At 38.5% G+C, this 21,948-nt stretch overlaps 1 protein-coding gene across 3 annotated transcripts in view; it reads left to right on the top strand.

Moving 5' to 3' along the window:
- RABGAP1L (RAB GTPase activating protein 1 like) overlaps positions 1–21,948 on the top strand; it is a 225,455-nt gene that overhangs the window by 50,565 nt on the left and 152,942 nt on the right. For all 3 annotated transcript variants that reach the window (XM_054286067.1, XM_054286068.1, XM_054286069.1), the window contains exon 13: positions 2,504–2,654. In XM_054286067.1, coding sequence (XP_054142042.1) covers positions 2,504–2,654 — 151 coding nt within the window. The remainder of the gene's footprint in view (positions 1–2,503; positions 2,655–21,948) is intronic.

Here is a 21,948-nt window from a genome sequence, read left to right as displayed (position 1 = left end):
AAACATATTTATCAAGTTGAAGCGTATTCTGTTGATTGCTGCTCTGTGTCCTTTCTCTCTGTTATTTTAAAATTGTATTTATGAGTTTGTGCAGGAGAGTTGCAACATTTTGTAGCAAATTAAAGATGTCAGCATCCATGAATGGTGTTTCCCCCACATGATGAAGAGTAAGGTTAGAGTAATACAGGCTTTTATTTTATGCTCACTTCAGTTGTTCTGAGCAAGGATTATGGAAGCACAAGCTGTTTCCCAAAGAGCCATCCAGTACTTGGAAAATTGGCTGTAGCATTTGGTAATGCTATCCATCATGGACTCATATTGCTAAAGTATTACCTCAGGCATAAAATACAAATCTAGGACAGGGCCAGTAAAGTCTGATTGTTTAATTCTCAGTTGGGATTATGTTCAGGATGATGTTATAGCATGTGTTAGTTGTTGCCTTGTATTGTTTCCTTGGTTTGGCTGAAAATTTCCTTGTTATGTTTCTATGGAAATGTCCCTTTTATTTGATCAGCTTGCTCAGTCCTCAGGGGATGACACATATGACCAGAACCGTGTAATAACCAATCTAATCCACAACTAGAGCTTCAACTTTCTGACATATTTACTATATATCTATTCCTCCACATGCATGTCGTAATTCTGTAACTGTTTAGAGTGTCTGGTCATAGCATCATGGAATAGTTTGGGTTGGAAAGGACCTCAAAGCTCATCTCATTCCACTCTCCTGCCATGGGCAGGGACACATTCCACTAGCCCAGGCTGCTCCAAGCCCCATCCAGCCTTGCCTTGAACACTTCCAGGGATCCAGGGGCAGACTCAGCTTCTCTGGGCACCCTGTGCCAGGGTCTCCCCACTCTCACAAAGAAGAATTACTCCCCAATACCCATGTAACCCAGCCTCTCTGTCAGTTTAACACCGTTCCCCCTTCTCCTGTCACTGTCTGTCCCTACAAAGGTTCTTTCCCTCCTTTTCATAAGCTCCTTTAAGGTACTGAAAGGCTGTGATAAGGTCTCCCTGCAGCCCTTTGCTTCTCCAGGCTGAACACCCCAAGCTATCCCAACCTGTGTCCATAGCAGAGAGGTTCCAGCCATTGGAACATCTCTGTGGCCTCCTCTGAACCAGTGCTAGTCCTTTAAGTGTTTAGTGCTTTTAATATTTCTGTGAATATTGGTTTTCTTTCTAGCTCTTTCCCATCACAAGACTGTTGAGCTAATGTGACTGACTACAAAATGGACTGAAAAAGATAAAAGGAACTAGTTTTTATTTGGGTATCTGAGGGATGAAGATAAGGATAAAATTACTTGTACTGCACTGCACATTTAAAAATAAAAATAATTATTGTTTTCTTAAAGAATAAGGGTGTTATGTAATCACATACTTGTTTTTTTTAGTTCTCAGGCCATTTGGAAATATAGGGATATCATCCCCAAAGCATAGGAAAATGAAATAGCTTAGAGTATCTTTTTTATTTAAACAGCAGTGATAACCTGTTCATGTCCTAATGACCTTTTTCGTAGATTGAGTACTCTAAACATTCACTGCAAATCCAGGCTCAAGTTGCAGGTGATTTAATTAATCATGGATTGCTGGCATTTGGCTAAACAGCCACTCTCACTACTGTGCTTCCAAGAGAGCTCGGAAGACACCACAGTGGTCAAAGCACTTGGAGAGCACAGCACTTCCTACCGCAGAGAGAGCCAAAAATCAGTTTGGGCAGCCTTCTGCTGCATTGTTCTGAAAATTGTCATGAGTCTAAGAGGGTTTATATCTAGATCAGCCAATACTGGTATGTCCAAAAGAGCTTTGCAACATCTTTGACGGAAAGTTCTGTAATATTGTGCATGTGCAGTGACTTTTGTATTCCTGCATTTCTTGTTTTGTGTGTGTGTCTGAGCACCAGCTCAGACCAACAGGCAGATTTATTTGAGGTACTGTTGAGGTAGTAGGATTGTACAAATGTGTGTGCAAGTGTTCATGTTTGTGGCACTTGAAGCAGTCTTTGGCATGAAGCGTGGAAATAGAACCTCAGTCTTCATAATGCTACTGTTTAATTGTCTTTTGTTTTCCAAAATTTGTTTTTCTGTACAGCTTAAGTTATTTTTAATTTATTTTTCTGAACCAGAGCTAAATATATATGTTGAACAAATATTTAAATTTGTCTGCACAGATGGCATATTTTTCTTTTTCAATTCAAGTTGTTCTTTATTAGCCAGCTTATTTCAATTTCTGCAGCTGCTTATTCCTAATTTTCCCTGATGTCTCCACACCTAGAGAATTTAGATATCACTACATTTTGCCACTGGTTCTTACTGTAAATCCTTGCAGAGTTTTTGCTTTCCACCTGACAAACACTAACTACTGTAACCAGTGGAAGAAAATTTTGTGTTGCCAATTGCTGACTCTGCTTTAGTGAATAACTTTAAAGATTTTTAATGTTTTTAATCTTTATTTTGACTCCTGTAGTTGAAGTATAACAGGGAAATTATTATCTTTGTTTCAGGCACAATAACCTTGTTGTGAGACCAAATGGGCTATCCACTCTGGTGAAGAGTGGTGTTCCAGAAGCACTGAGGGCAGAGATCTGGCAGCTGCTGGCAGGATGCCATGACAACCAGGCAATGCTGGACAAATACAGATTGCTCATCACAATGGTATGGGATTTATTATTTGTTCTTTCCTTCTTTTATCCACTCTCCTTTGGTGGAGATACGTTCTGCTGGGCAGCAATCTTAGTCAGTGGCAGGGTGGCAGAAGAATGAAACAGTTTGACTTGTTTTAAGCAGCTGAAATTATGATTATGTGACTTTACCTCCTGCCATGGGTACCTGCTGCATGGCATTAGCAGTAGAAATTGCTGACCTATATCTGTAGTAATGCTTGACATTTAGCTTTCTGTTCTCTTCCTGTGTTGGTGACAAGAACATCACCTTGTTCAGATGTTTCCTTGTGGGTTTTTTAATAAACTCACGTCCATCACTTTGTTTTTTCAAAAGTTTGTTTTATGTTTGTCTTCATTTTAGGGGTTTCAGTTCTTAAATTCAAACAAAATGGCACAAAATTGAGTATTTCTTCTTTCTGTTGTTTATTTTAAAAAAGAATGTTAAAAGCATTTGAACCTAGAAGAAAACCAGTCTCCTTGCTGTATGGGTGAGCAGAGAGGAGAATCCTTTTGGGAATCAATTCCATCGGTGCAGTCAGTGAGCATTCTCAGGAGTCTGTGGAGCTGTTAGCTCTGTGATGGCACAAGGGAGGAGCTCTGTGCAGTGTCACAGATAATCTCAGAGTTGGGGTTCTGAGGCTGTGCACCTGCAGGGCTGTTCCAGCTCTGGGAAGTGCAGCAGTCTCCAGTAAACTTTTAATGACCGAAGTGGATGAGGATCATTTTGTGTGCTGCTCACAGCAAGTGCTGGATTTGGTACCTGGCTTATGAATTATCTGTCCACACAGAAATTCTGGGGTAGATGTTGTTTCTCAAACTTTTATTTCCTAATGGTTTCATATTGTTTTGCTACTTATCCTCCTTATTTGACATAATTAATTATGCTTGTGAAGTTTAGAAGCATCCCCAGTGTGAGAGCTGTCCTGGTGGCTGCTTTTTTCTTTACCAAGAAGGAAGAATGTTTTCCTAGTGTAAATTTTTCATTTTGATGTTGTAACTGTGTTATATTTTCATTAGAAACCATTCACAGGACATCTGTCAGCTGTATGGTGCATCAAAGCCACCTCCATTATTTGTTCCTGCTTTCCAAAAGTGGGAGAGACGTTTGTTTCAGGGTGGAGGAGGGAATGGAAAACTTCTAAAATGCAAGGTTTATCTTGATGTTGGGGCCTTGTGCCTTAAAAATACCTTGTAACACTTGGCCTTTTCACTGCAGAGATATTGCAGTGATGAGTATTTTGGAAGATGATATTTCATACAGTATTTAATATAAAATATTGCAGTGTTACTGATGAAAAATTTAAATCCTCTACTGAACGGAAGCATTTATGCAAACAGAGTTTTTTTTCTAAAGTGAATAATTTTCCTTCTGAAGTGACAAAACTTCTTCTGTAGTCTGTCTGTCTAAAGTGCTAGCAATCACATCATTTGGCAGTAAAAGATTCATGAAAGAAATGAACAGGAGAGAGTCTGTGTCATACCAAAGCTAGGGCCCATCTTTGGAAAGAGTTAGTATGGGATGCTCCAGAAAAAAATGTCAGATGATTTTATTTTTTTTTTAATGAACTATTGTCTGATATTTACGTCTGTGAACAGAACTTTTCAGTTTCATTTTGGTATGTCAGTAATGTGAATTAAGGAGAGAGAGGAGTAATATATATCTTTTAGTAGTAGATGCTACTAAAATCTTGGTTGTATGTCTGTCAATAATAACCTAATAATAATTTAATAATGTTAAACTTCAGAATTGTTTGGATATTAATGACTGTTCACTTGCTTCTCCTGTATGAGAAAGCAGAACTGATTTCTTTTATCTGCATTTTTGTTATGCTAATATACCAACAACACAAACTTTATTTTTTCCACAATTATTTAATCTTCCTATCAAATCCATCGTTTTCATCTTGATTCTTTCAGTTTATGTATATGTTTGTACAAATTCATTGTCTCCTTGTATTTTGGTCATTTTGCTTGATGTTTCTCTTCTGGAAGCTGGATGTGTTTGTGGGTGCCTTGATTATTTCAGCAGTGTATTCCTTGAACATTTCTGTTCCTGAGCCACTCCTAGGGAAGTGGGGAGAGTTGGTGATGCTCTGCACTTGCAGTCCTGGCAGTGAAGTGGGCTCAATATCAGAAGTAGGAGGTGGTGCAAACATCTGTGAACTTGCACCATTGCCTACTGACACCCCACAATCCCCAGAACCTCTCTCTCCTCAAACAGCTCCCCATTGCTGCCCAGTCCCTGAGGTTCTGTCCCAGTATCAGATCCTCCCTCTGAGCCTGCTCTCTGAGCACTCTAGTCCTTCCCTGCTCATCCAGCCTGACCTGCGCCCCTGTGTTAAATTGATAATTGTGAGGAACAGGGCACTGGAGACCAGTAGAAAAATCTCTGCCATGAATCTGTCACAGCTTGAAAGATGAACTCAATACATAGAATTATTAGTACTGAAAATGTGATTTATGGTTGCCTCTTCTGGGGACAGAGCAAAATCTGGTGAAAACTCTGATTTTTGTACAGTGTTACTGATTAACTTCTGGTGAAACTAGTGAGAGTTGTGTTGTTGGCACGCCAAAAATGTGTGCCTTGTGATACTCTCAGTGACAGCAGACTCTCAGCATTTAAATTTAGTTTAGAGACCATGGTGTAGACACATTAGGTGATCTGTTCCAGTCTTGTGCAGCAGTACTGTGTTAGATTGGCCAGCTATCAGTCCCATCACCTAAGAAATCTGGCTGTGCATTTATCCTGTGTTTATCCATCTGTATGCAAAGCTCTGGAACCTGCTGCAGAGTTTCTCAGCTACAGGAGTGCTTAGTGCAGTGTGTTCTGTAGGGGAGGGTAATTTGGGGCTTGTTTTAGAGTCTCAATTCAGCACTGAAAGCAAAATAAAATGTCTCATTTACAAAAGTCAATGCTGCACTTATTTCTCCAAAAGGCCTCCATGTCCTCTAATCCAGAAGTCTGTCAGGAATGATCTGGTGAGCTGTGTTCCCTCTTCCCTAGATCAGAGCATTCATTTTCCATCTCTAGGTGAGTTTGGAGTTCCAGGAGGGAAGGGAGAAAGAAATCCTTGTGCTCTCACAAGTACTGACAAGCACTCTCTTAGGTCTCCTGCTGAGTTCCAGCTTGATGATTACCATGAGCTGCTCAGGAATTTTGACTGGAGCACAATAATAGGCCTTGCATACAATTTTAGAGAGTGGGAGTTGTGATTTGGCAGCTGTTACATTTCTGACATATATGTAAATGTGTTCTGTATGACAATCAAAATCTGCCTTACTTCCCTTGCCACGGGCTCTTCACAGTGCTGCACGTGGCACCTGACAGGAAGGGAGAAGTCACATACACATCAGTAGGGATAAATGTCTATTTTTATTTATGTAATTATTGCAAGGAAAATAAAATCAGAGTGAGAAAAATCTGCTTGTTATAATGAAGAGGTAATACTGTACTTAAAGAGCTTTTGTAAAATCATGTCTGATCTGTTTATTAAAGAATATAGAAAAATGTGCACGAGCTGAGGTCAATTCATTGACAGAGTGTTTTCTCCTGCCTTCTTGGCATTATTTCATTTTCACTGCTTCCTCTCCAGAGACTGGAATGAATTTTTCCATGATGAGGTGTATTCAGAGCTCTGATAAACTGGTGACTGCCAAGCCCCAGTGTAGCCTGTTTAGGACTGGAGTGAGTGGTGATTGTCTGCTGTAGGAATCAAGGATGGTGCTCCCCTTGCCCCAGTGTATTCTTGTCAGAGCAGGTGTCAGGCACTGTCACGGTGTGCATGAGGAGAAATTTGCTGTCACATGATGGCAGTGATACAGCAACTTAGCCTAAAATGCTTGTTGCCTCTCCATGGGGACAGATGTTTTATTTATTGTCTCTTACTTTGCTTATTATCAGAGTTTTGCTTCTTTGTTTGAGGTGGTTTCATTCTTGGAGGAATTCTCAGTGCTGAATTTCTAGGGTGAGACTTATTTCCTGTCAGAGCTGAGTGTAGTAGTGTAAGTAAAATGAGAACAGGAACAGGAGGCTGTCACTCATGTTCTGTAGTTTGAAAACTTTTGGGTGGACTGTTTTAAGGTAGCATTTCTGGTTCTAAACTGTATGATTTATTCATAAAAGACTTCCAGTTTGCAATAGAAATTCCCTTAAGAAATGAACTGTATGTTCATCCAACAGCGTATATAGATTTATTTTAAATGCAGCTACTGCTGTGGTTTAAGGAAGCAGAATTTGTTTTAAATTTATTATTATTATTTTTAAGTAAGATCAGAAAAATGAGCCTCAGATACAGCAGAGGTTGGTGGTGTTGTATTAGTCAACACAATGAAAGTTTCTTTAGGAAAGAGAATGCCTCGTTTTGAACAGGGTGGTGACATTGAGTGGAAGTTCTTAAAGAAAGATTGAATGGCTGTCCTTCTAAATGACTTGTAAGAGAACCAAAAATAGGATTATTTGTTTATTGTCATAATTTCCTTTGGCAATATGAGCGCGTGCCCAGGACAGTTAGAGATAATAACTAATTAAAGGGTCAGGCTTCAGAAGACTTGGCCAAAACCCAGCTTTTTCTGCTGACTGTATTTTTTGGTGGCTTGTCTCTGGAGCAATAACATTTCAAGGCACTCCACATATAAGTAAAAATCCTAAGAATTCTTCCAGTCTCTGAGAGGCATGAAAATAACAGATCTCAGTAATTTAATAATTTGAAATTGCACTAATCAAGGGTGTCACTACTCCATCAGTATAATTCTCATGCAATGGTGAGCAATTATAGGAAAGTATTTTCCATTGCTGCAGAAGGTGGAGCAAATGGATTGGATTTGGGGCTGGATAAAATTAATCAATTTAGAGGTAATATATGTAGTTTATCTGTTCAGTTTGCACCAGCATTATTTTTGCTTATTCCTACAAGACAAATCTTTTTTTTAAAGCAAAAGAAAAAAAACGCAGAAGTTAAGATTGCATGTTTCTGGAATTGTGTCTTGTCCAAAATTAAAAGTTAGAAATAGGATAGATGAAAATACTAAATCCTGTTGTTGGAGTTTTACCATGTGCTTAAACACAATCTTTCATGTATTGAATTAACACTAATTATCTGTTTCTTGGAGCACCTGTCTTCAGACGGGGCTTCAAGGATTGAAGATTAACTTTCATGTAAAACTAATGCAGGAATGTGTTTATATTTTCAATTTTTAATTTATCCAGACTGTTCAAACATGAAAAGGTATTCACATCTTTGTTTCACACTTAATATTTTTAAGGCTTTTTAATTTTTATTGCAAGTTTGCTTGCATAGTTAGGAAAAGGAAAACTGAGGAGATCACAAGTGAGTCACTGTTTCTATCCAAAGAAGATTAAATGCAGTTGACTTTGAAACTGGTGCCTTGATGCCAGGTTTGTGTGGTCTTGTTCATTTAGATTTTTAATTTATTTCATTTGTGTGAAGGAAATACAATTTGTATCAAACAGTTTAGCTGGGAATTGAGAGAATTCCTTACACAGGAAGGCTATTTTAGTGGGAGTAGAAAATGAATCCAGCTTTTTATTTGCAGCCATACCAAAGGATGCGAAGTTAGCATTAAGGAGGGGAATATTTTTTGTCCCAGTGGCATCGTGCAGGGTTGCACTGCTCAGTGTTCTGAGACTAATTAATCAGTAAGGGTGTCTAATTAAAAAGATGACTGTTCACCAGCTGCCACAGCAGGCTGGTTAATGGACTGAAACATTAGAGAGTTTTTGGAGGAAATATTTGTGTTCAGAATGCTGCATCTGTTTGTCCTGATTGAAAATGGGGGAGTTTAGGCCTCCCTAGCAAGGAATAGATTTATTTTGGTTTCGCTTATTTATTTTGTCTCCTTACCAATTAGGAGTTGTCTCCCTTGACTTTTAAAGGAAATAGATATCAAGGATGGCATAGCAGTATGCTAAACAACTGTAAAAAATCCTATTACATAAGGATCAATGATCATTGTAATAAAAATGTGAATTTTTTTTCAGTTGATAGAAAAGAGAAAAAGCTAATACCTGTTACTTTGCCTTTTGAATGAGTCACTTGGGCATTGAGCAGAATAATTCTGGAGGAACTAATGACTTTTTCTGAGTTTCCTGTTTCTTTGCAATTCTGTATGTATAGGCAGTTTCTTAGGTTTTACTTTTCCCACCTTTTCTCAAAAGATAAGGATAGGATGACTGTTACTCAAGTCTTCTCTTAAATTGAGGTAATTCATTTCATGACAAGTAGAGTCTTGATAGTTTTGTAATGTAATGTGGTTTGTAGAGACAAATCAGCTTCTGCTGGTTGGAGTGATAGGAAGCTTCATTTTTGGTGTAAGCTGATCTGTTGGTGCTGACAGTTACAGTCACGTACTTTGAATTATTTTAGTGGTGCTGCAACACTGTGGGACAATAAAGTATATAGGAACTGAAAATACTTACAAAAAATGAGTGAAAAATTATTGTCTCTGAAGAGTAGAAGTTGATACAATTTTAATTCTTTAAATAGCTTCATTTAAATTCAGACTTCAGATAAAAGGTTTAGTTTATGATAAATGTACCAGGGTACCTAGTTCCACAGCAAATGTTAATGTTTCTCTTACAAACTCAGGAATAAAATGTCCCTAAGGTGAATTTAATTTGCTAAGTTTTGATTCATTTAGCACTCATCTGGAAAAAGTCTTTCAATTTTGTGTGCACAAAAGGGAAAATCTTATGCTAAGTCTTCATCTTCAAATGAATTAATCAGTTTAGTTACAAATCCCTTCAGGAAATAAAGGAGGAGCATCAATTAGTAATTTGTATTTTTATGTAATCTAAATATTAATGTTTCTGTATGGTACTTGAGGTGGAAAATATCACAGTAGTATTTTATTTTCATGGCTTGCATAAAATGATAAAATATTCTGCTGCATTTTTTCTGCAGCTTGTTTTCCATACATAATCACATATAAGAACATTAAAATAACAGAATACAATTCCTGGCTCTTGAGGTGATGTATGACCTCTCTGCCCTTAAAGTATCTTCAATTGACACATTTGAAGGGGTGGAGTAGAAATGAGATTTGCATGTGCCCTCTTGGAGCCTGTTCTCTTTTGTCTGTGTGAATTTATGATCCATTATCTGCAAACCAGGGGAGCTGAATTGCCCATCATTTCAAACAGGGATGAAACCAAAGGAGTATCAGTATTATGGCCTGAATAGGTTTAAATGATGGTTACTGGAAGAATTGATATTGCACCAGCTAGTGTCATAAGCTCAGGATATATGAATATTGATGCAGATAACAAGTGGTTTTTAAGTAGGATGGAATTGGGATGTGTCATTGCCTCGCTGTTCCCTCACAGTGTGGTAAGAGCTGCTAGGACTTGGCACCTCAGTGCTGGTTTGAAAATCCCTGCTATTCCTTCCTGGATAAAACATAAATAGATATCCCAGCTGAATTTGAACGTTGGTTTGTTAGTCAGTGTTGTTTCCCTCTAGCAGTAATGATGCTAATGCTGAAAGAGCAGCTGTAGTAGAGACATTTTAAACCATGGTTTTCAGTATTTGAGTAAAACTGGATTGTTTTAGAAGTTCCCTGCAGGGTGTGTTGCTTTATGGAATTCTGTGGGTATGATCTTCCGTGTTAGCACAGGGCACTGCTTACCTGAAGGAAAAGGTAATATCTGTGTCCACTGCCAGAGCTGGGATTGCTGAGGGATAATTGTGTTTGAGGCAATCAACTTGCTCTTGGTATTCCTCTTTCCAATCCACTTCTTCCTAACAAGTCTCTGTTTTCAAATAAAGGTTGCATAACTGGCATTCAGGAGGCTGCAGCACTCCAGAGCTGGAGCTTTAGAAATCTTAAATACCTTTATTGGAGAGAGCAAACCACCTTTTCCTATTAGTTGCTGATTTCAACTAACAGTTGAAAATTGGCAGCTGATATTTCAGTATGTTAATATTTGATGCTATAAAAATTAAAGAGTGCTTTAAATGCTTAGAAAGAAACACTAAGAATCCAAACATTTGGTGTTTAAAGTCTCTTAAAATGCCTTTAACACCAACACTGGTGGTCAAGACTTAATAAAGCATGTTTTACCATAGCTGTGGACAGCAGTTCAGAACAATTGGAATAGTAACAAACCCAGCAAAACTTGAGCTGCATGTGTAAAATGTTGAAGTGCACAGAATTGATACACACATCTCTTAAATCCAAACTGGAATTTGATATAGGAGTGAATTCTGAACCTTTATGTATGACTTCTTCATGATAAAACCCCAAATGACAGGGTTACTTATGTGTTCTGTAGGATATTCTTCTAAGAGCCTGATCTAGTATTAAGGTAGATTTTACAGTAATCACTTCAAAAGAGTTTAGAAACCTGTAGATCTTCTTTACAGTCTGTATCCATTAAGGAATTTTTTCCCTTTGCGGTGATGAATATGGTCATATAAATGAAGAGTCATATCTCCTGTCAGCAAGTAAATTTGCAGCTGCTGAGGTGAACTAACCAGAAGGAGATTGTTTGCAGCCCGCTATTGCATGTACTCTTTCTAACAATCTTTTATGTAGGTTTTTGTGGACACAGACAAATATTTTGGCAGCTAGGATTTTTTTTTTCTTGCTGAGGATTTTCATCAGTTGCTTTTTAAGCTGACAACCAAATGCTGATGATATGGAGCATCACATATTTTAATCATATCCTGCATATGACAAAGCTGTCTTCAGATCGGTAGTTTGTCTTCAAAGTAATCCAGTTTCAAAATACAACCCTTTTTTTTTTGACTCTGTAGTACAAGATACAGCCTGCATTAAAACTAAATAGTCATTAATGGGGATTGCAGTTTCAGACAGCGTGCTTGCCAAAAGAAGTTTCCTATACTGCATGTTCCGTCTCGTTTTTATACCCTTAGCTAGCATTTGCAGGGCTAGTCACAGTAATTGTGGAGTTTTATTTAAACAATTTTAAATTGTTTAAATAAATTATTTTCTCCCCCCCATCGCTCTCAGAGCAGATCATTGTTCAGGGGTGATGTCAGGGTGAGATGGGAGCAAGAACTGGGGCTGGGCAGGATGGATGGGTAAGGCAGCCTTAGGCAGGTTAATTACAGTACCATTGCAGTCTAATTACACTTTTTGGTGCCTGTATGGCAGAGGAATTTGAGCTACCTATTGGATCCATGCCCCCTTTCTTTCATGAGTTTGTAAATGTGATTCCAGAAAGTTCTTTTAGGCTTTGTTGTCACTTGTCTAGATTTCCTTTTCCTTTCAGTAAAGACTCTCCAATTCTTCTTTAATGGACATTTGAAAATATATAAACATAAAATACACCCAGAAATGCTAGAATGAGTATTCTTTGGTGATGCTTTTGTACATGCATGTATATGTGTTCAGTGCAGAATGGCTGCCCCTGATACAAGAAGAATGCTGATGCTGAATGCCAGCAGTGGATTTTCACAGCTGGCAATCAAGGAGTAATATTTGGATGTCTGCTCATTTATTTTGAACTCAAAACCATGAATTTCAGGCAGCCATGCACTTGATTAAGTTTAGGCCATTACACAATGAGGAAGTTAATTTCATAGAAAGCTCAGAGCAGCAGTAGCTGGTTGTCTTTTCAGGACTGTCTGCAGTGTCTGGTTGAGTCAGCAACAAGCCTTGGAAACAGGCAGCCAGGCTCCTTTAGCCCAGGCAGAGACACATTTCTGAACCTCGGATTTAAAGTCTTTATATCCCCATGTCTAAGATTTATCCTGACTCCTGAAAATGTACATAGAGTGAATATTGTACATGGAGTTTCCTTTGCAGAAGCTGTTGACTTGGTCACAGATTAGGTAAGATATTTACCTACATAATTTACATTTGTAGAAATGCTGGCTTCACATGATGCTTGAGAGGAGATGAGTTAACTGTGTGTCCAGCCTCAAGGATTAATACTGGGGCTGGGGAAGCAAAACTACAGAAATCCACTTGAATTTTCAGTGTTAACCTTGTTGCACAGCCCTGTGTATTATCTGAATTTCCAGTGTACATCTGATTTTTTGCTGCAATAAGAAATTAATCTTATTATTCTCCATTTAGCGCAAGAAAAGAACCTGACTTTGAGCTCTATTTTTTCCATGCTGGTTCTGCTCATTGGAAGCTCTTGGGGATTGTGGTGAGAGACTTTTCATCTGGGTCAAAAAAAGATATAAGTACTCCTAGAAGCAACCTTAATTTTCAGTGCAGTGAAGCCAAAATAAAAGACACATCCTGTGTTAAAATACCAGCTTACACTGGGATCGTAGCACATGCTATCTACATGGTTTAAGTGCAAATATTTCCAGTACAAGTTACTGTTTCTAGTCATAATTTCATGAAGTATCTGTCAAATACTTTGCTTATTATTAATTAAGGCTTGTCTCAGTATGGCTTTAGAAATATTTCACGGAGCACACAGTACTGTTAATTTTAAATAGAAGTAGCAGTTTTGACAGTCTGAGGAATAATGGATAGGAGAAGATTTCTCTGAGATTGAAAGTGCTTGTATAATTAGGAGCCCTGAAATGGTCATCAAGGATGTATCAGAAATTTAAAGATATGATCATCTTGTAGTCATAGGCACCTTTAAAATTCCGTACATACAGAGACAGAACGCTGCTGCTTCAGACAAATCAATTTTGGTACTTCCTGACTTTCAGTACTTAATTTAAAATCATTAAGTAACCTTTATCGTGGAATCTTTAGAATGGTTTGGGTTGAAAGGGACTTGATATCTCATTTTCAGTCCACTCTCTGCTGTGGTGGGCAGGCAGAGCTTCCACCAGCCCAGGATGCTCCAAGCCCTGTCTGGCCTGGCCTTGGACACTTCCAGGGATCCAGGGGCAGCCACAGCTTCTCTGGTACATTTTATGGAGCTAGGTAAGGTCACTGCACATCAGAGAAGTGGTAAAATATGTTTGTTTTTTCCTCCTGTGAGAACTTGCAATGTGCAATTTTCTATTCACCTTGAGATGCTTCCTTGCATTCCTTAGAGTTCTCTGGAATTGTACTAATTGGGATCTCTAAAGCAGAATCCCCCCAAAAAACCCAACGTCTGTCTCTGAAGCTCTTCCTGTAAATTGAGTCATAGATGATACATTTTAAGCCAGCAGAATGTTTGATTATTCTACTTTTGACTGCCTTTAAAATTCTAGTTGCCATAACAACTTTATTTCTTTATTTTTAGCACATCAGTTGCCATAACAATAAAATATAGCTTTTTGAATGTAATCATTTTCCCTTACTTTCTTTTTGCTTTGTTTTATAAAGAACCTTCTTGGGGGGAAAGGAAATGTGTTAAAGCTCATCCCCTGTGAGCACTTGGGTTAGAACATTAGCTGAAAAATAAGGCTTTTTTAAATCTAGCCTTATTCCATTTCTATGGCATTTTTTCTGACTACTGAGCATTTTCATAACTTAGGCAGAAAAATGAATGCAAATCATTTTCTTCAAATAATTTCTACTTGTTTAAAACCTTTCTTTGTAAAAAAAATTGCTTTTCCTCATTCTTTTTTCTTTTAGTTAGTGTTATTAGAAAACCTTAGCTGTTAAGAGGACAATTTCTAATATCTTTTTTCCAATATACAGAATGTCTGTAAAGTCACTGAGTAAGAGGCAGTGTTTTGTTCAGCATGTTTGGGGCAGTCTGGTGCAATATATCTTTAAAATATATGAACAAAGAGATTGATTTCCAGCTTCAAGCCATAATCTTGAGCAGAGGGGAGAGGTTTGTGTGGGAATTTAATATTGGTGAAAGAAGTTGGCCTTGAATGTAATCTATAGATTTGACTTCTCCATTTCCTGATAGGATTTGTAGATGTCGTCTTTATATTTAACTTTTTCCTAGTTCTAATCAAGTATATATTTGATTTCAGTTTTTTTAAGATATGGCAGATAATAACAGGTTTGGTATTTTTTCTAGAATAAATGATTTCTTAGCTCACATAACATTTTACATGTGCCAATTTCTGGCTATAAATATAAATGTCCTCATTATCTAATAAGACAAAATTTGCTAGTTATTGGAAGTTGAATGTATTTAGATGTCATTAATCTTGAAAAATAGTTATCAGATGTATGATGACTTTATAAATTTTAATTAGCTAATTTTTAACTCAGGGCTGTAGGGGGGAAAGTCAGTAAGTCAGTAATTCTTGCTTTCAGTGGCATTTTCCTAACACCTCTCATTTCTGGATTCCATGTCTGTGAGTTACCCAGGAATGTTCTTCCACTGTTACTGGCAACATTTTCCCTATAGATCATTCTCAGCAGGAAGCTATTCCTTGTCCTTTCTCATATATGGATATTGATGCAAGTGTGTTTAGATCCATGCTGGAGGAGAACAGAAGTGATACCTCTTCAGCACTTCCAGCTGGGAGGAAGATTTTGTCTAAATGAAGCTGAGCTTAAAATCCATAAAAAGAAATTGTGCCACCCTTCAGGTTATAAATAGTTATTGTGCCATATCCTTCTCATGTTCCTCTTTCCTATTTCTTCACAATGTGGTAGAATAGTAATCCTGAGTAACACTTAGTTTAAAATAGTCTTAAAAATCCACTATTTACTTTATTTTTAGCTTTTTTGTTCTCACGAAGTAGTGGAATTGGATTTACTGGGATTTGAGGTTGGTACCACCTGCTCCCCAGTAGACCCTGCACTAAAACAAATAGCAGCTCTTTAGTTCTGAACTGATTCTGCCCCTACCAACAGCTAGAGCTGTGCCTTCATCCTCTAAATGATCCTGGTTGTTCAGTGCTTTTCTGAGCCACCTCTCGTGTCCTTGAGGAAGAACTATTTTTAAAGAAATCTATTAAAGGAACAGTTTCTGGTGGAATGTGTCAATTCTGTAATCAAGTAAAGCATAAATTGTTAGTGTGAGCAGGCACGTGTTTCCAGCCAGCCTGTCTGGGTTAGACTGGATGTTCTGGGAGGATGCTCTATGGTGGTTTAACCCGAGCCACATCCATGGAGAGAGGATTTTAATCTCTTCTTGCTGTCAGAGTGAGTTTGTCACATAAGAGCTGGCAGTTCACTAAGAACTACTAGAAGAAAATACTTAGAGTACTAAGAAGAGAGAATTAGACTCAAGTGGAACATCCAGAGTTTTGGTTTTGAAGGACAGGTGTATGTGGGTTCAATCCTCGTGTTCTTTGTAGTTGCTTTTGCATGGGCCCTACAAGTTTGCTGCCTAATTAACGCTGTGATAAATTATTCATCAGTTGAACTCATTAAATCAAAATCGCTTGCCTTTTAAAAGGTCATGGTGTAGTCTAAGAAAAATGTTTAGCTTGCAGTGTGTGAAAAATTGAAGCAGGCGATCACAATGTTTGGGATTTTTGTTTTAAATAGCTTTAAAGTTTCTTATTCTAGCTCTGCTGAAATGGAACTACTGCTAATACTGACTGAGCTTATGCTCCTGCCAGGCAAGCTGGAATCCTTTTCAGCATATAGTTTCTTGGTGCCCACTTGAAATATGCTTTTAGAATACCAATATCTATGGACTGCAATTCCTGGCTTCACACAGACAAAAGTATTAATAAAAGTACAGCTATGTCAAAAGATGTATGTAAAAGGTTTGAATGAATGCAGTACTAAAATCTCTTATGTATTATTTTGAAATACAAAAAATTATTCCCACATGAAAGGGCAATACTGCCTGCACTGTGCAGACTATTGTCTACATTTCAGCATTTCTTCATTTACAGTTCTCTTAATTGCTTTGTCCTGTGATTTAATATTTTTATTGTCCCTTGAAAGAGGGGAGCATTAAGGGATAGTAAGTTTTGTCAGTATTCTTTTCTTTTTGTTTTTCAAACTGCTGCTAGTGGAAGAGCAGGTGGTTTAATGTAAGTGGCACATGCATGAAACTGTCAGAGGGCACATGTTTAAATTTTTGCTTTTTGTACCATCCTAAGTTTATCTGCCACTTCTTATCATATATGGTCAGTCAGTAAATAGCATCCTTCTGTAGCTTATGTGCTGTTGAAAGCAAATGTTCTTTGGCTCCTGAAAAATGTTAATTATCACCATTCAGTTGGCTGCACAGCATTTCCCTGAAGTAAATTCCCTTCTTGATTGATAGTTTATTGCACAGAGTTCTATTTCCATCGATTCAGGGCACAGGAGTTTGGTGATATTTGTTATCTGGATTGAGCTTGTAAAGTGGATTCAATTTGTTGTAGGACCATCAATATCATCTTGAGGGAAGCTAGAATTCAGAAATTCAGAAAAATATTTGCTTTGTATGCATCTTTGAATGGCATCCCTGCCCATGGTGGGGAGGGTTGGAACAAAATTATCTTTAAAATTCTTTCCAACCCAAATCATTCTGTGAAGCTATGAAATCTAATCCATGAGATCACAGGCAGTAATGTTTAAAAGGAGATTGTAGCAATTTATTCCAAAAGCTTGCATAATATTTATTAAATACATGAATAATATTAGGAATAATTTGAAAGTTTCAAACTTTAGAAGCATTTGATGTAATTATTGCTTAACAGCATGAAAAGACTGCACAATAAACTTGCAAATGTGAATGCCCATCTCTCTCCACTGACTGACATAAAAAAATTTATTTGCCCATTTCTTCTTGTTCTGCATCACAGCATCCTAATTACCTAACACTTGTGTGATGCGGGCTAATATTTGCATCATTGGAAACAGTGCTGGAAAAGGACTGGGCTGTGAGTGCAGCAGAGGATCAGGCTGCATTCTCCTGAACTGCCCCCACCCTTGACTCCAGATTATACCAGCCTCTTCCTTCTGCCCCACCTTACAGAGCCTGCTCTGCTGCTGCCGCCAAGTCCAGTTTTGCAGAAAAGGCCTGTGCTGACTTTTTTCCTGTACCAGGAGGTGAGTGCTCCACAAGAGCATCTGCATTTCAGAGCTGCAGCTGTACCTGATGTCTCTTGATCTTTCTTGCAGCACCAGCTACATGAGCCATAGCAGTGTAAAATGATTTATGGCATGCTTTAGGAGCATAGGTTGGGAGGGAGAAGGAAAAGAACTTGTCTCTGATAGCAAAACTGAAAAATAGGACTAGCAGGTGGAGAAATGGTTTAAAAGTTTCTACAATATACTGCTTCCTTCAGTATATTCTGAAGGAATATATATATTATATATAGATATTATATATATTAATATATTCATCTATAGAATATATTCATCTATATATTATATATATTAGATATATATATAATCTATATATAGAATATATATAATATATATAGTCTATATATATGTAGAATATAATCTATAAAATGTCTTATATTCTAAATATGGATATATATGAATATATTAATCAATTCTATAGATTAATATATGCCTTATATTCTATAAATGAATATATATATTCTATATATAGAATATATATTCCTTCAGAATATATGTTCCATATGTAGAATATATATATTTATATATAGAATATATATATATTCGTACATATTCTACAATATACTGTTTCCTTCACTGCTGACACTTGCGGGTTTTTGCCACTGGCCCAAGTGTGTTTAGTCTTGATGAGGATGAGTCAAACCACAGCAAGAAAAGTTCTGAGCTGCTGGTGAGACTTACAGGGAGAATGAGGCATTGGAACAGTGGCTCAGTGTGAAAACTCCATCCTTGAAGAGGTTCATGGCTCAGCTGAATGTAGAGCCCAGCACAACTTGGCTTAAATTTGGTGTTGGACCTGACTTAGAACTTTGTCCCCCCGCTTTGGAGCAAGACATCGGGTCAGATGGTATCTACAGGGTGTGAGGGGTTTGAGAAGCCCAAGCTTGTTTTGAGAAAAAATAATGGGTTTATTTATAAATATATAGACACTTGTTATGTCTCATCATATGCCTGCACTGAGGTCACAGTCCCCGTGTGTTCTGAGTGAGCGCGAGCTCTCCAGCAGGTTTTAAATAGACAGCTGGAGTGGGTGGATCTGGGGAAGAGGCTTTATATTCCAAATAACAAATAGAACACATTTCTGCCTTAAATACAGCACTAATGTGACTTCATAGAGCAACTTCAAACACCAGTATGATGTAGAAAACCCTATCTATGCACACATACACGCACACACAATTTTTAAGGCAACAAATTATTTTTCCTTTGTTCTCTGCTGCTTTTAAGCTGCACTACAAATGCAAGCTTTATAGAATAGAATTGTTCTGGAGGCATTAAAAACAAAACCAGGGTGTCCATAAGATACATGTAAAAGTAAATAATGCCAGAGGTAGTTAAGATTTTTAAAAAAGCAACCTGAAGGAACACCTTTATACTTTAGGCTTAGGAGAAAGTATGTAAAAGGAAAAAATACTGTAAAATAACAAAAAAAAAAGAGTTGGGCAGAAAAAATAGAATTTGATGAGCTGGTATGTATATCAACACTGTCATTCTGGTCTGCATCCAAATAAATAACTACTGTGTTCCTTATCCCTCACTCAGCTCGACCTCCTTACTCTCATCAATGCCTTTCAGAGAGATTTTACAGAAATTATTTTTGTCCATTTAATCCAGCTGACCATCCAATAATTTAACAAGGGAAGACTTCAAACTAGAAATGGGTGGTATGACTGAGATGCTGCTTTGTGCACTGCAGGGATTGCTTCTACCAATCTTATTTTCTTACAACAAAGGATTTAGCAAACAAATATTGCTATTCCTTTTCAAACAGAATGACTAATAGATTGTTTTCTTGCTTGGAACTTCTAAATCTCATTCCATATGGACTTTTTCTGTCTGAGAAGCTTTATCTGGTTTCCTTTCAGGGTCACACATCACCACTGCTTTCATTGCCTTGCTTTGCATATACAAAGCTCGTGCTCCTGCCACATCCCCTCTGTTTTCAGCAGGATCAGATGGTGTGAGCCTTATGGTTTGTGTGGTGATTTGTATTGTTTGTAGCTGGTGTAATTTATAAAGAAGATGAGGAATTGCTCCTTCTGTTGGGTCTGAAGAGTGCTGAGGTCCACCGGCTGGATGTAACCAGGTGTGGAAACATGTGCACCATGTGGGATGCTGCCTTGATGACAGTAAGGCAGTTCTTCCAATAGAACTTATCTCTTCCTCACTTCCTTTTCTTAAAACACAAATTAGAAAAAATCCTGAAGCAGGTTTTATTTAAAACCCTGCCAGAGGCCCAAATGTGCCCCTAATCTCCAAATTAAAAAACTTGCCGTAGAGCTTTTAACGTGCTGTCTCTGATACAACAGTCTGGTATTGCTATATTTTGTAGAATTCCCTCTGTAACTGCACAGTTTCATCAGGACTAGCTGATTTCTGATTAATTTTCACTTAAATATATTTCACTTACATATATTCCTCTAAACATACATAAAAGAGTACAACTTAGTGCTGTGAGCATGGTGCAGTTTACAGCGAGTGACTCAGGTGATAAAGCCACTGGCAGCTGGCAGCATGACTGTTTTTTTTGAAAAAGTGAAGTGAAGGAGATGAAGGAAGACTGCTTATATTCCCAAACAAGTCAAACTTCCCTGCTTTTGAACCCCTTTGTCCCTTCAGTTAAAATTTCTTTAGAGCACACATTTTACCTGTGTCTAGAACCAGCCAGCAGAGGTTGCCATTGATTTTTCTGTTATTTGCTCAGCAGAGCCTGGACTTCTCCTAGCAGACCAGAAACATATGGCTGCCAGGAGTGCTTGTTCTCAGAGCTGAGCACTCTGGGCACACACAGCAGGCACCAGCTGGGGCTAACCTAACACCAAGGTGACTCGATGGTCACTGTGACATCTGGAAGCTTAACTAGTTACCAGTCCTTAAATCTGTGTGGAGCAGGATGTACTGAGCACAGAGTTCCTGTGATCTGCTTTGTCAGGCTGTACCTTTGCTTATCTCATGCCCCTGTGTACCTTTGGGGCTCCCTAATGTCCATTTTAAGGTGTTTTGACTGTTCACATCCCTGGTGCTAAGCACGATCTGCCCTAAGGAGAAGTGCTGGTCACTGCCATGCCTGTGCATGCTGTCTGTTCTCATCCTCCTCCCCTACAGGAGGAGTGGGAAGAGGAGGAATAAAAATTGCTCCTTATTGTTCTACTCTGGTATGGATAACTGGGGCTTAAAGCTGTGCTCAGGGTCTAAATTTAGTCATTAAGTCTGTTGTTACAGCCATTTACCATTCTGAAGTATCGGAGATAGTTTAATTTTTTCTTAAATCCTCTGCTAGAAGACTTTGGAAGGATCACATGCCCTTGCTGCAAACTACACTGCTGCAGTTTGTGCTGCCTCACATTGCTACAGACTTGTCATTCAGACTTGGACTCTGGCTCCAGGCAATACTCGAAATACAAGATGTTAACTCAGGAGCAGCTTATTAAAATTTTGCCTTTGGTTTGCCGTGGAGCTAGAAGAACTTAAATCACTAGTTTCCAATGACTTGGTTGGTTAAAGCATCCAAGACACATTTTCTGCTGGTCAATAGCCCAAAATGCTGTTCTGTGGTTGGTGTTTTGGTATTTAAATTTGCTGTTTCAGTGTCTGAGGATGCATGGAGTGTCTGTAAGATAACTTTGATGCTTGTACTTCTGTGACTGGATCTATTTTTAGGAAGCACAAAGTAACCAAAAGTTCTGAGTACTTAATCAGGGAATAACTGCATCTGTTTGCAGGAGTAGAGAGCTTAGTTAATTGGAAAATGATGTGTTACAAGTATTTGTATTTAAACTGATATTGAAGCTATTAGGGTAGTGATAATACCGGGACAGTATCAAAAATTGGTAGAGGTGAGTTTTGTAACATGTATGTGTTAAGTTTGGAAGTAATTAATTTGGGGATGTAATTACAAAGGGGGCTTATAAGGGAGAGTAGGAAATTAGTGTGGCGCTGTAGCAGATACTTTACCAAGCTAAACCTCAGCAGGTGGTCCTTGAAAGGTGAGTGCCCAATGAATAACATGGGATTATTTTAGCGAACAATTTCAGTGGGGCGATGACGGTAGTTTATGAGGTTATGTCCGGATTATGTATGCACATATCTCTAGGAGGGACGTGTTGGGTTTCTCCTGAAGCACCCGGAGCGGTTCGGGAACTGAGGGTACCGGGCTCGGTGGGTCCTGTGCGGTTCCCGGTGCCGTTCCCATTCCCATTGCCGCTGCCGGTGCCCGCTCCCGGTGCTGTTCCTGTTCCCGGTGTCCGGGCTCGCCGGTGCCGTTCCCGTTCCCACTGCTGCTCCCGGTGCCCGCTCCTGGTGCCCAGTGCCGCTCCCGCTCCCATTGCCGTTCCCGGTGCCCGGTGCCGTTCCCGTTCCCGGTGCCAGCGGCGGCGCCATTGGATGTGCCAGGA

The sequence above is a fragment of the Melozone crissalis genome, unplaced genomic scaffold (assembly GCF_028551555.1).
Source record: "Melozone crissalis strain CALT ecotype California unplaced genomic scaffold, PUWL_Pcris_2 ptg000045l_1, whole genome shotgun sequence".
Classification (NCBI taxonomy): Eukaryota; Metazoa; Chordata; class Aves; order Passeriformes; family Passerellidae; genus Melozone; species Melozone crissalis.
The sequence above is the reverse complement of the archived record's forward strand: the minus strand, read 5'-3'. Positions and strand labels throughout refer to the sequence as shown.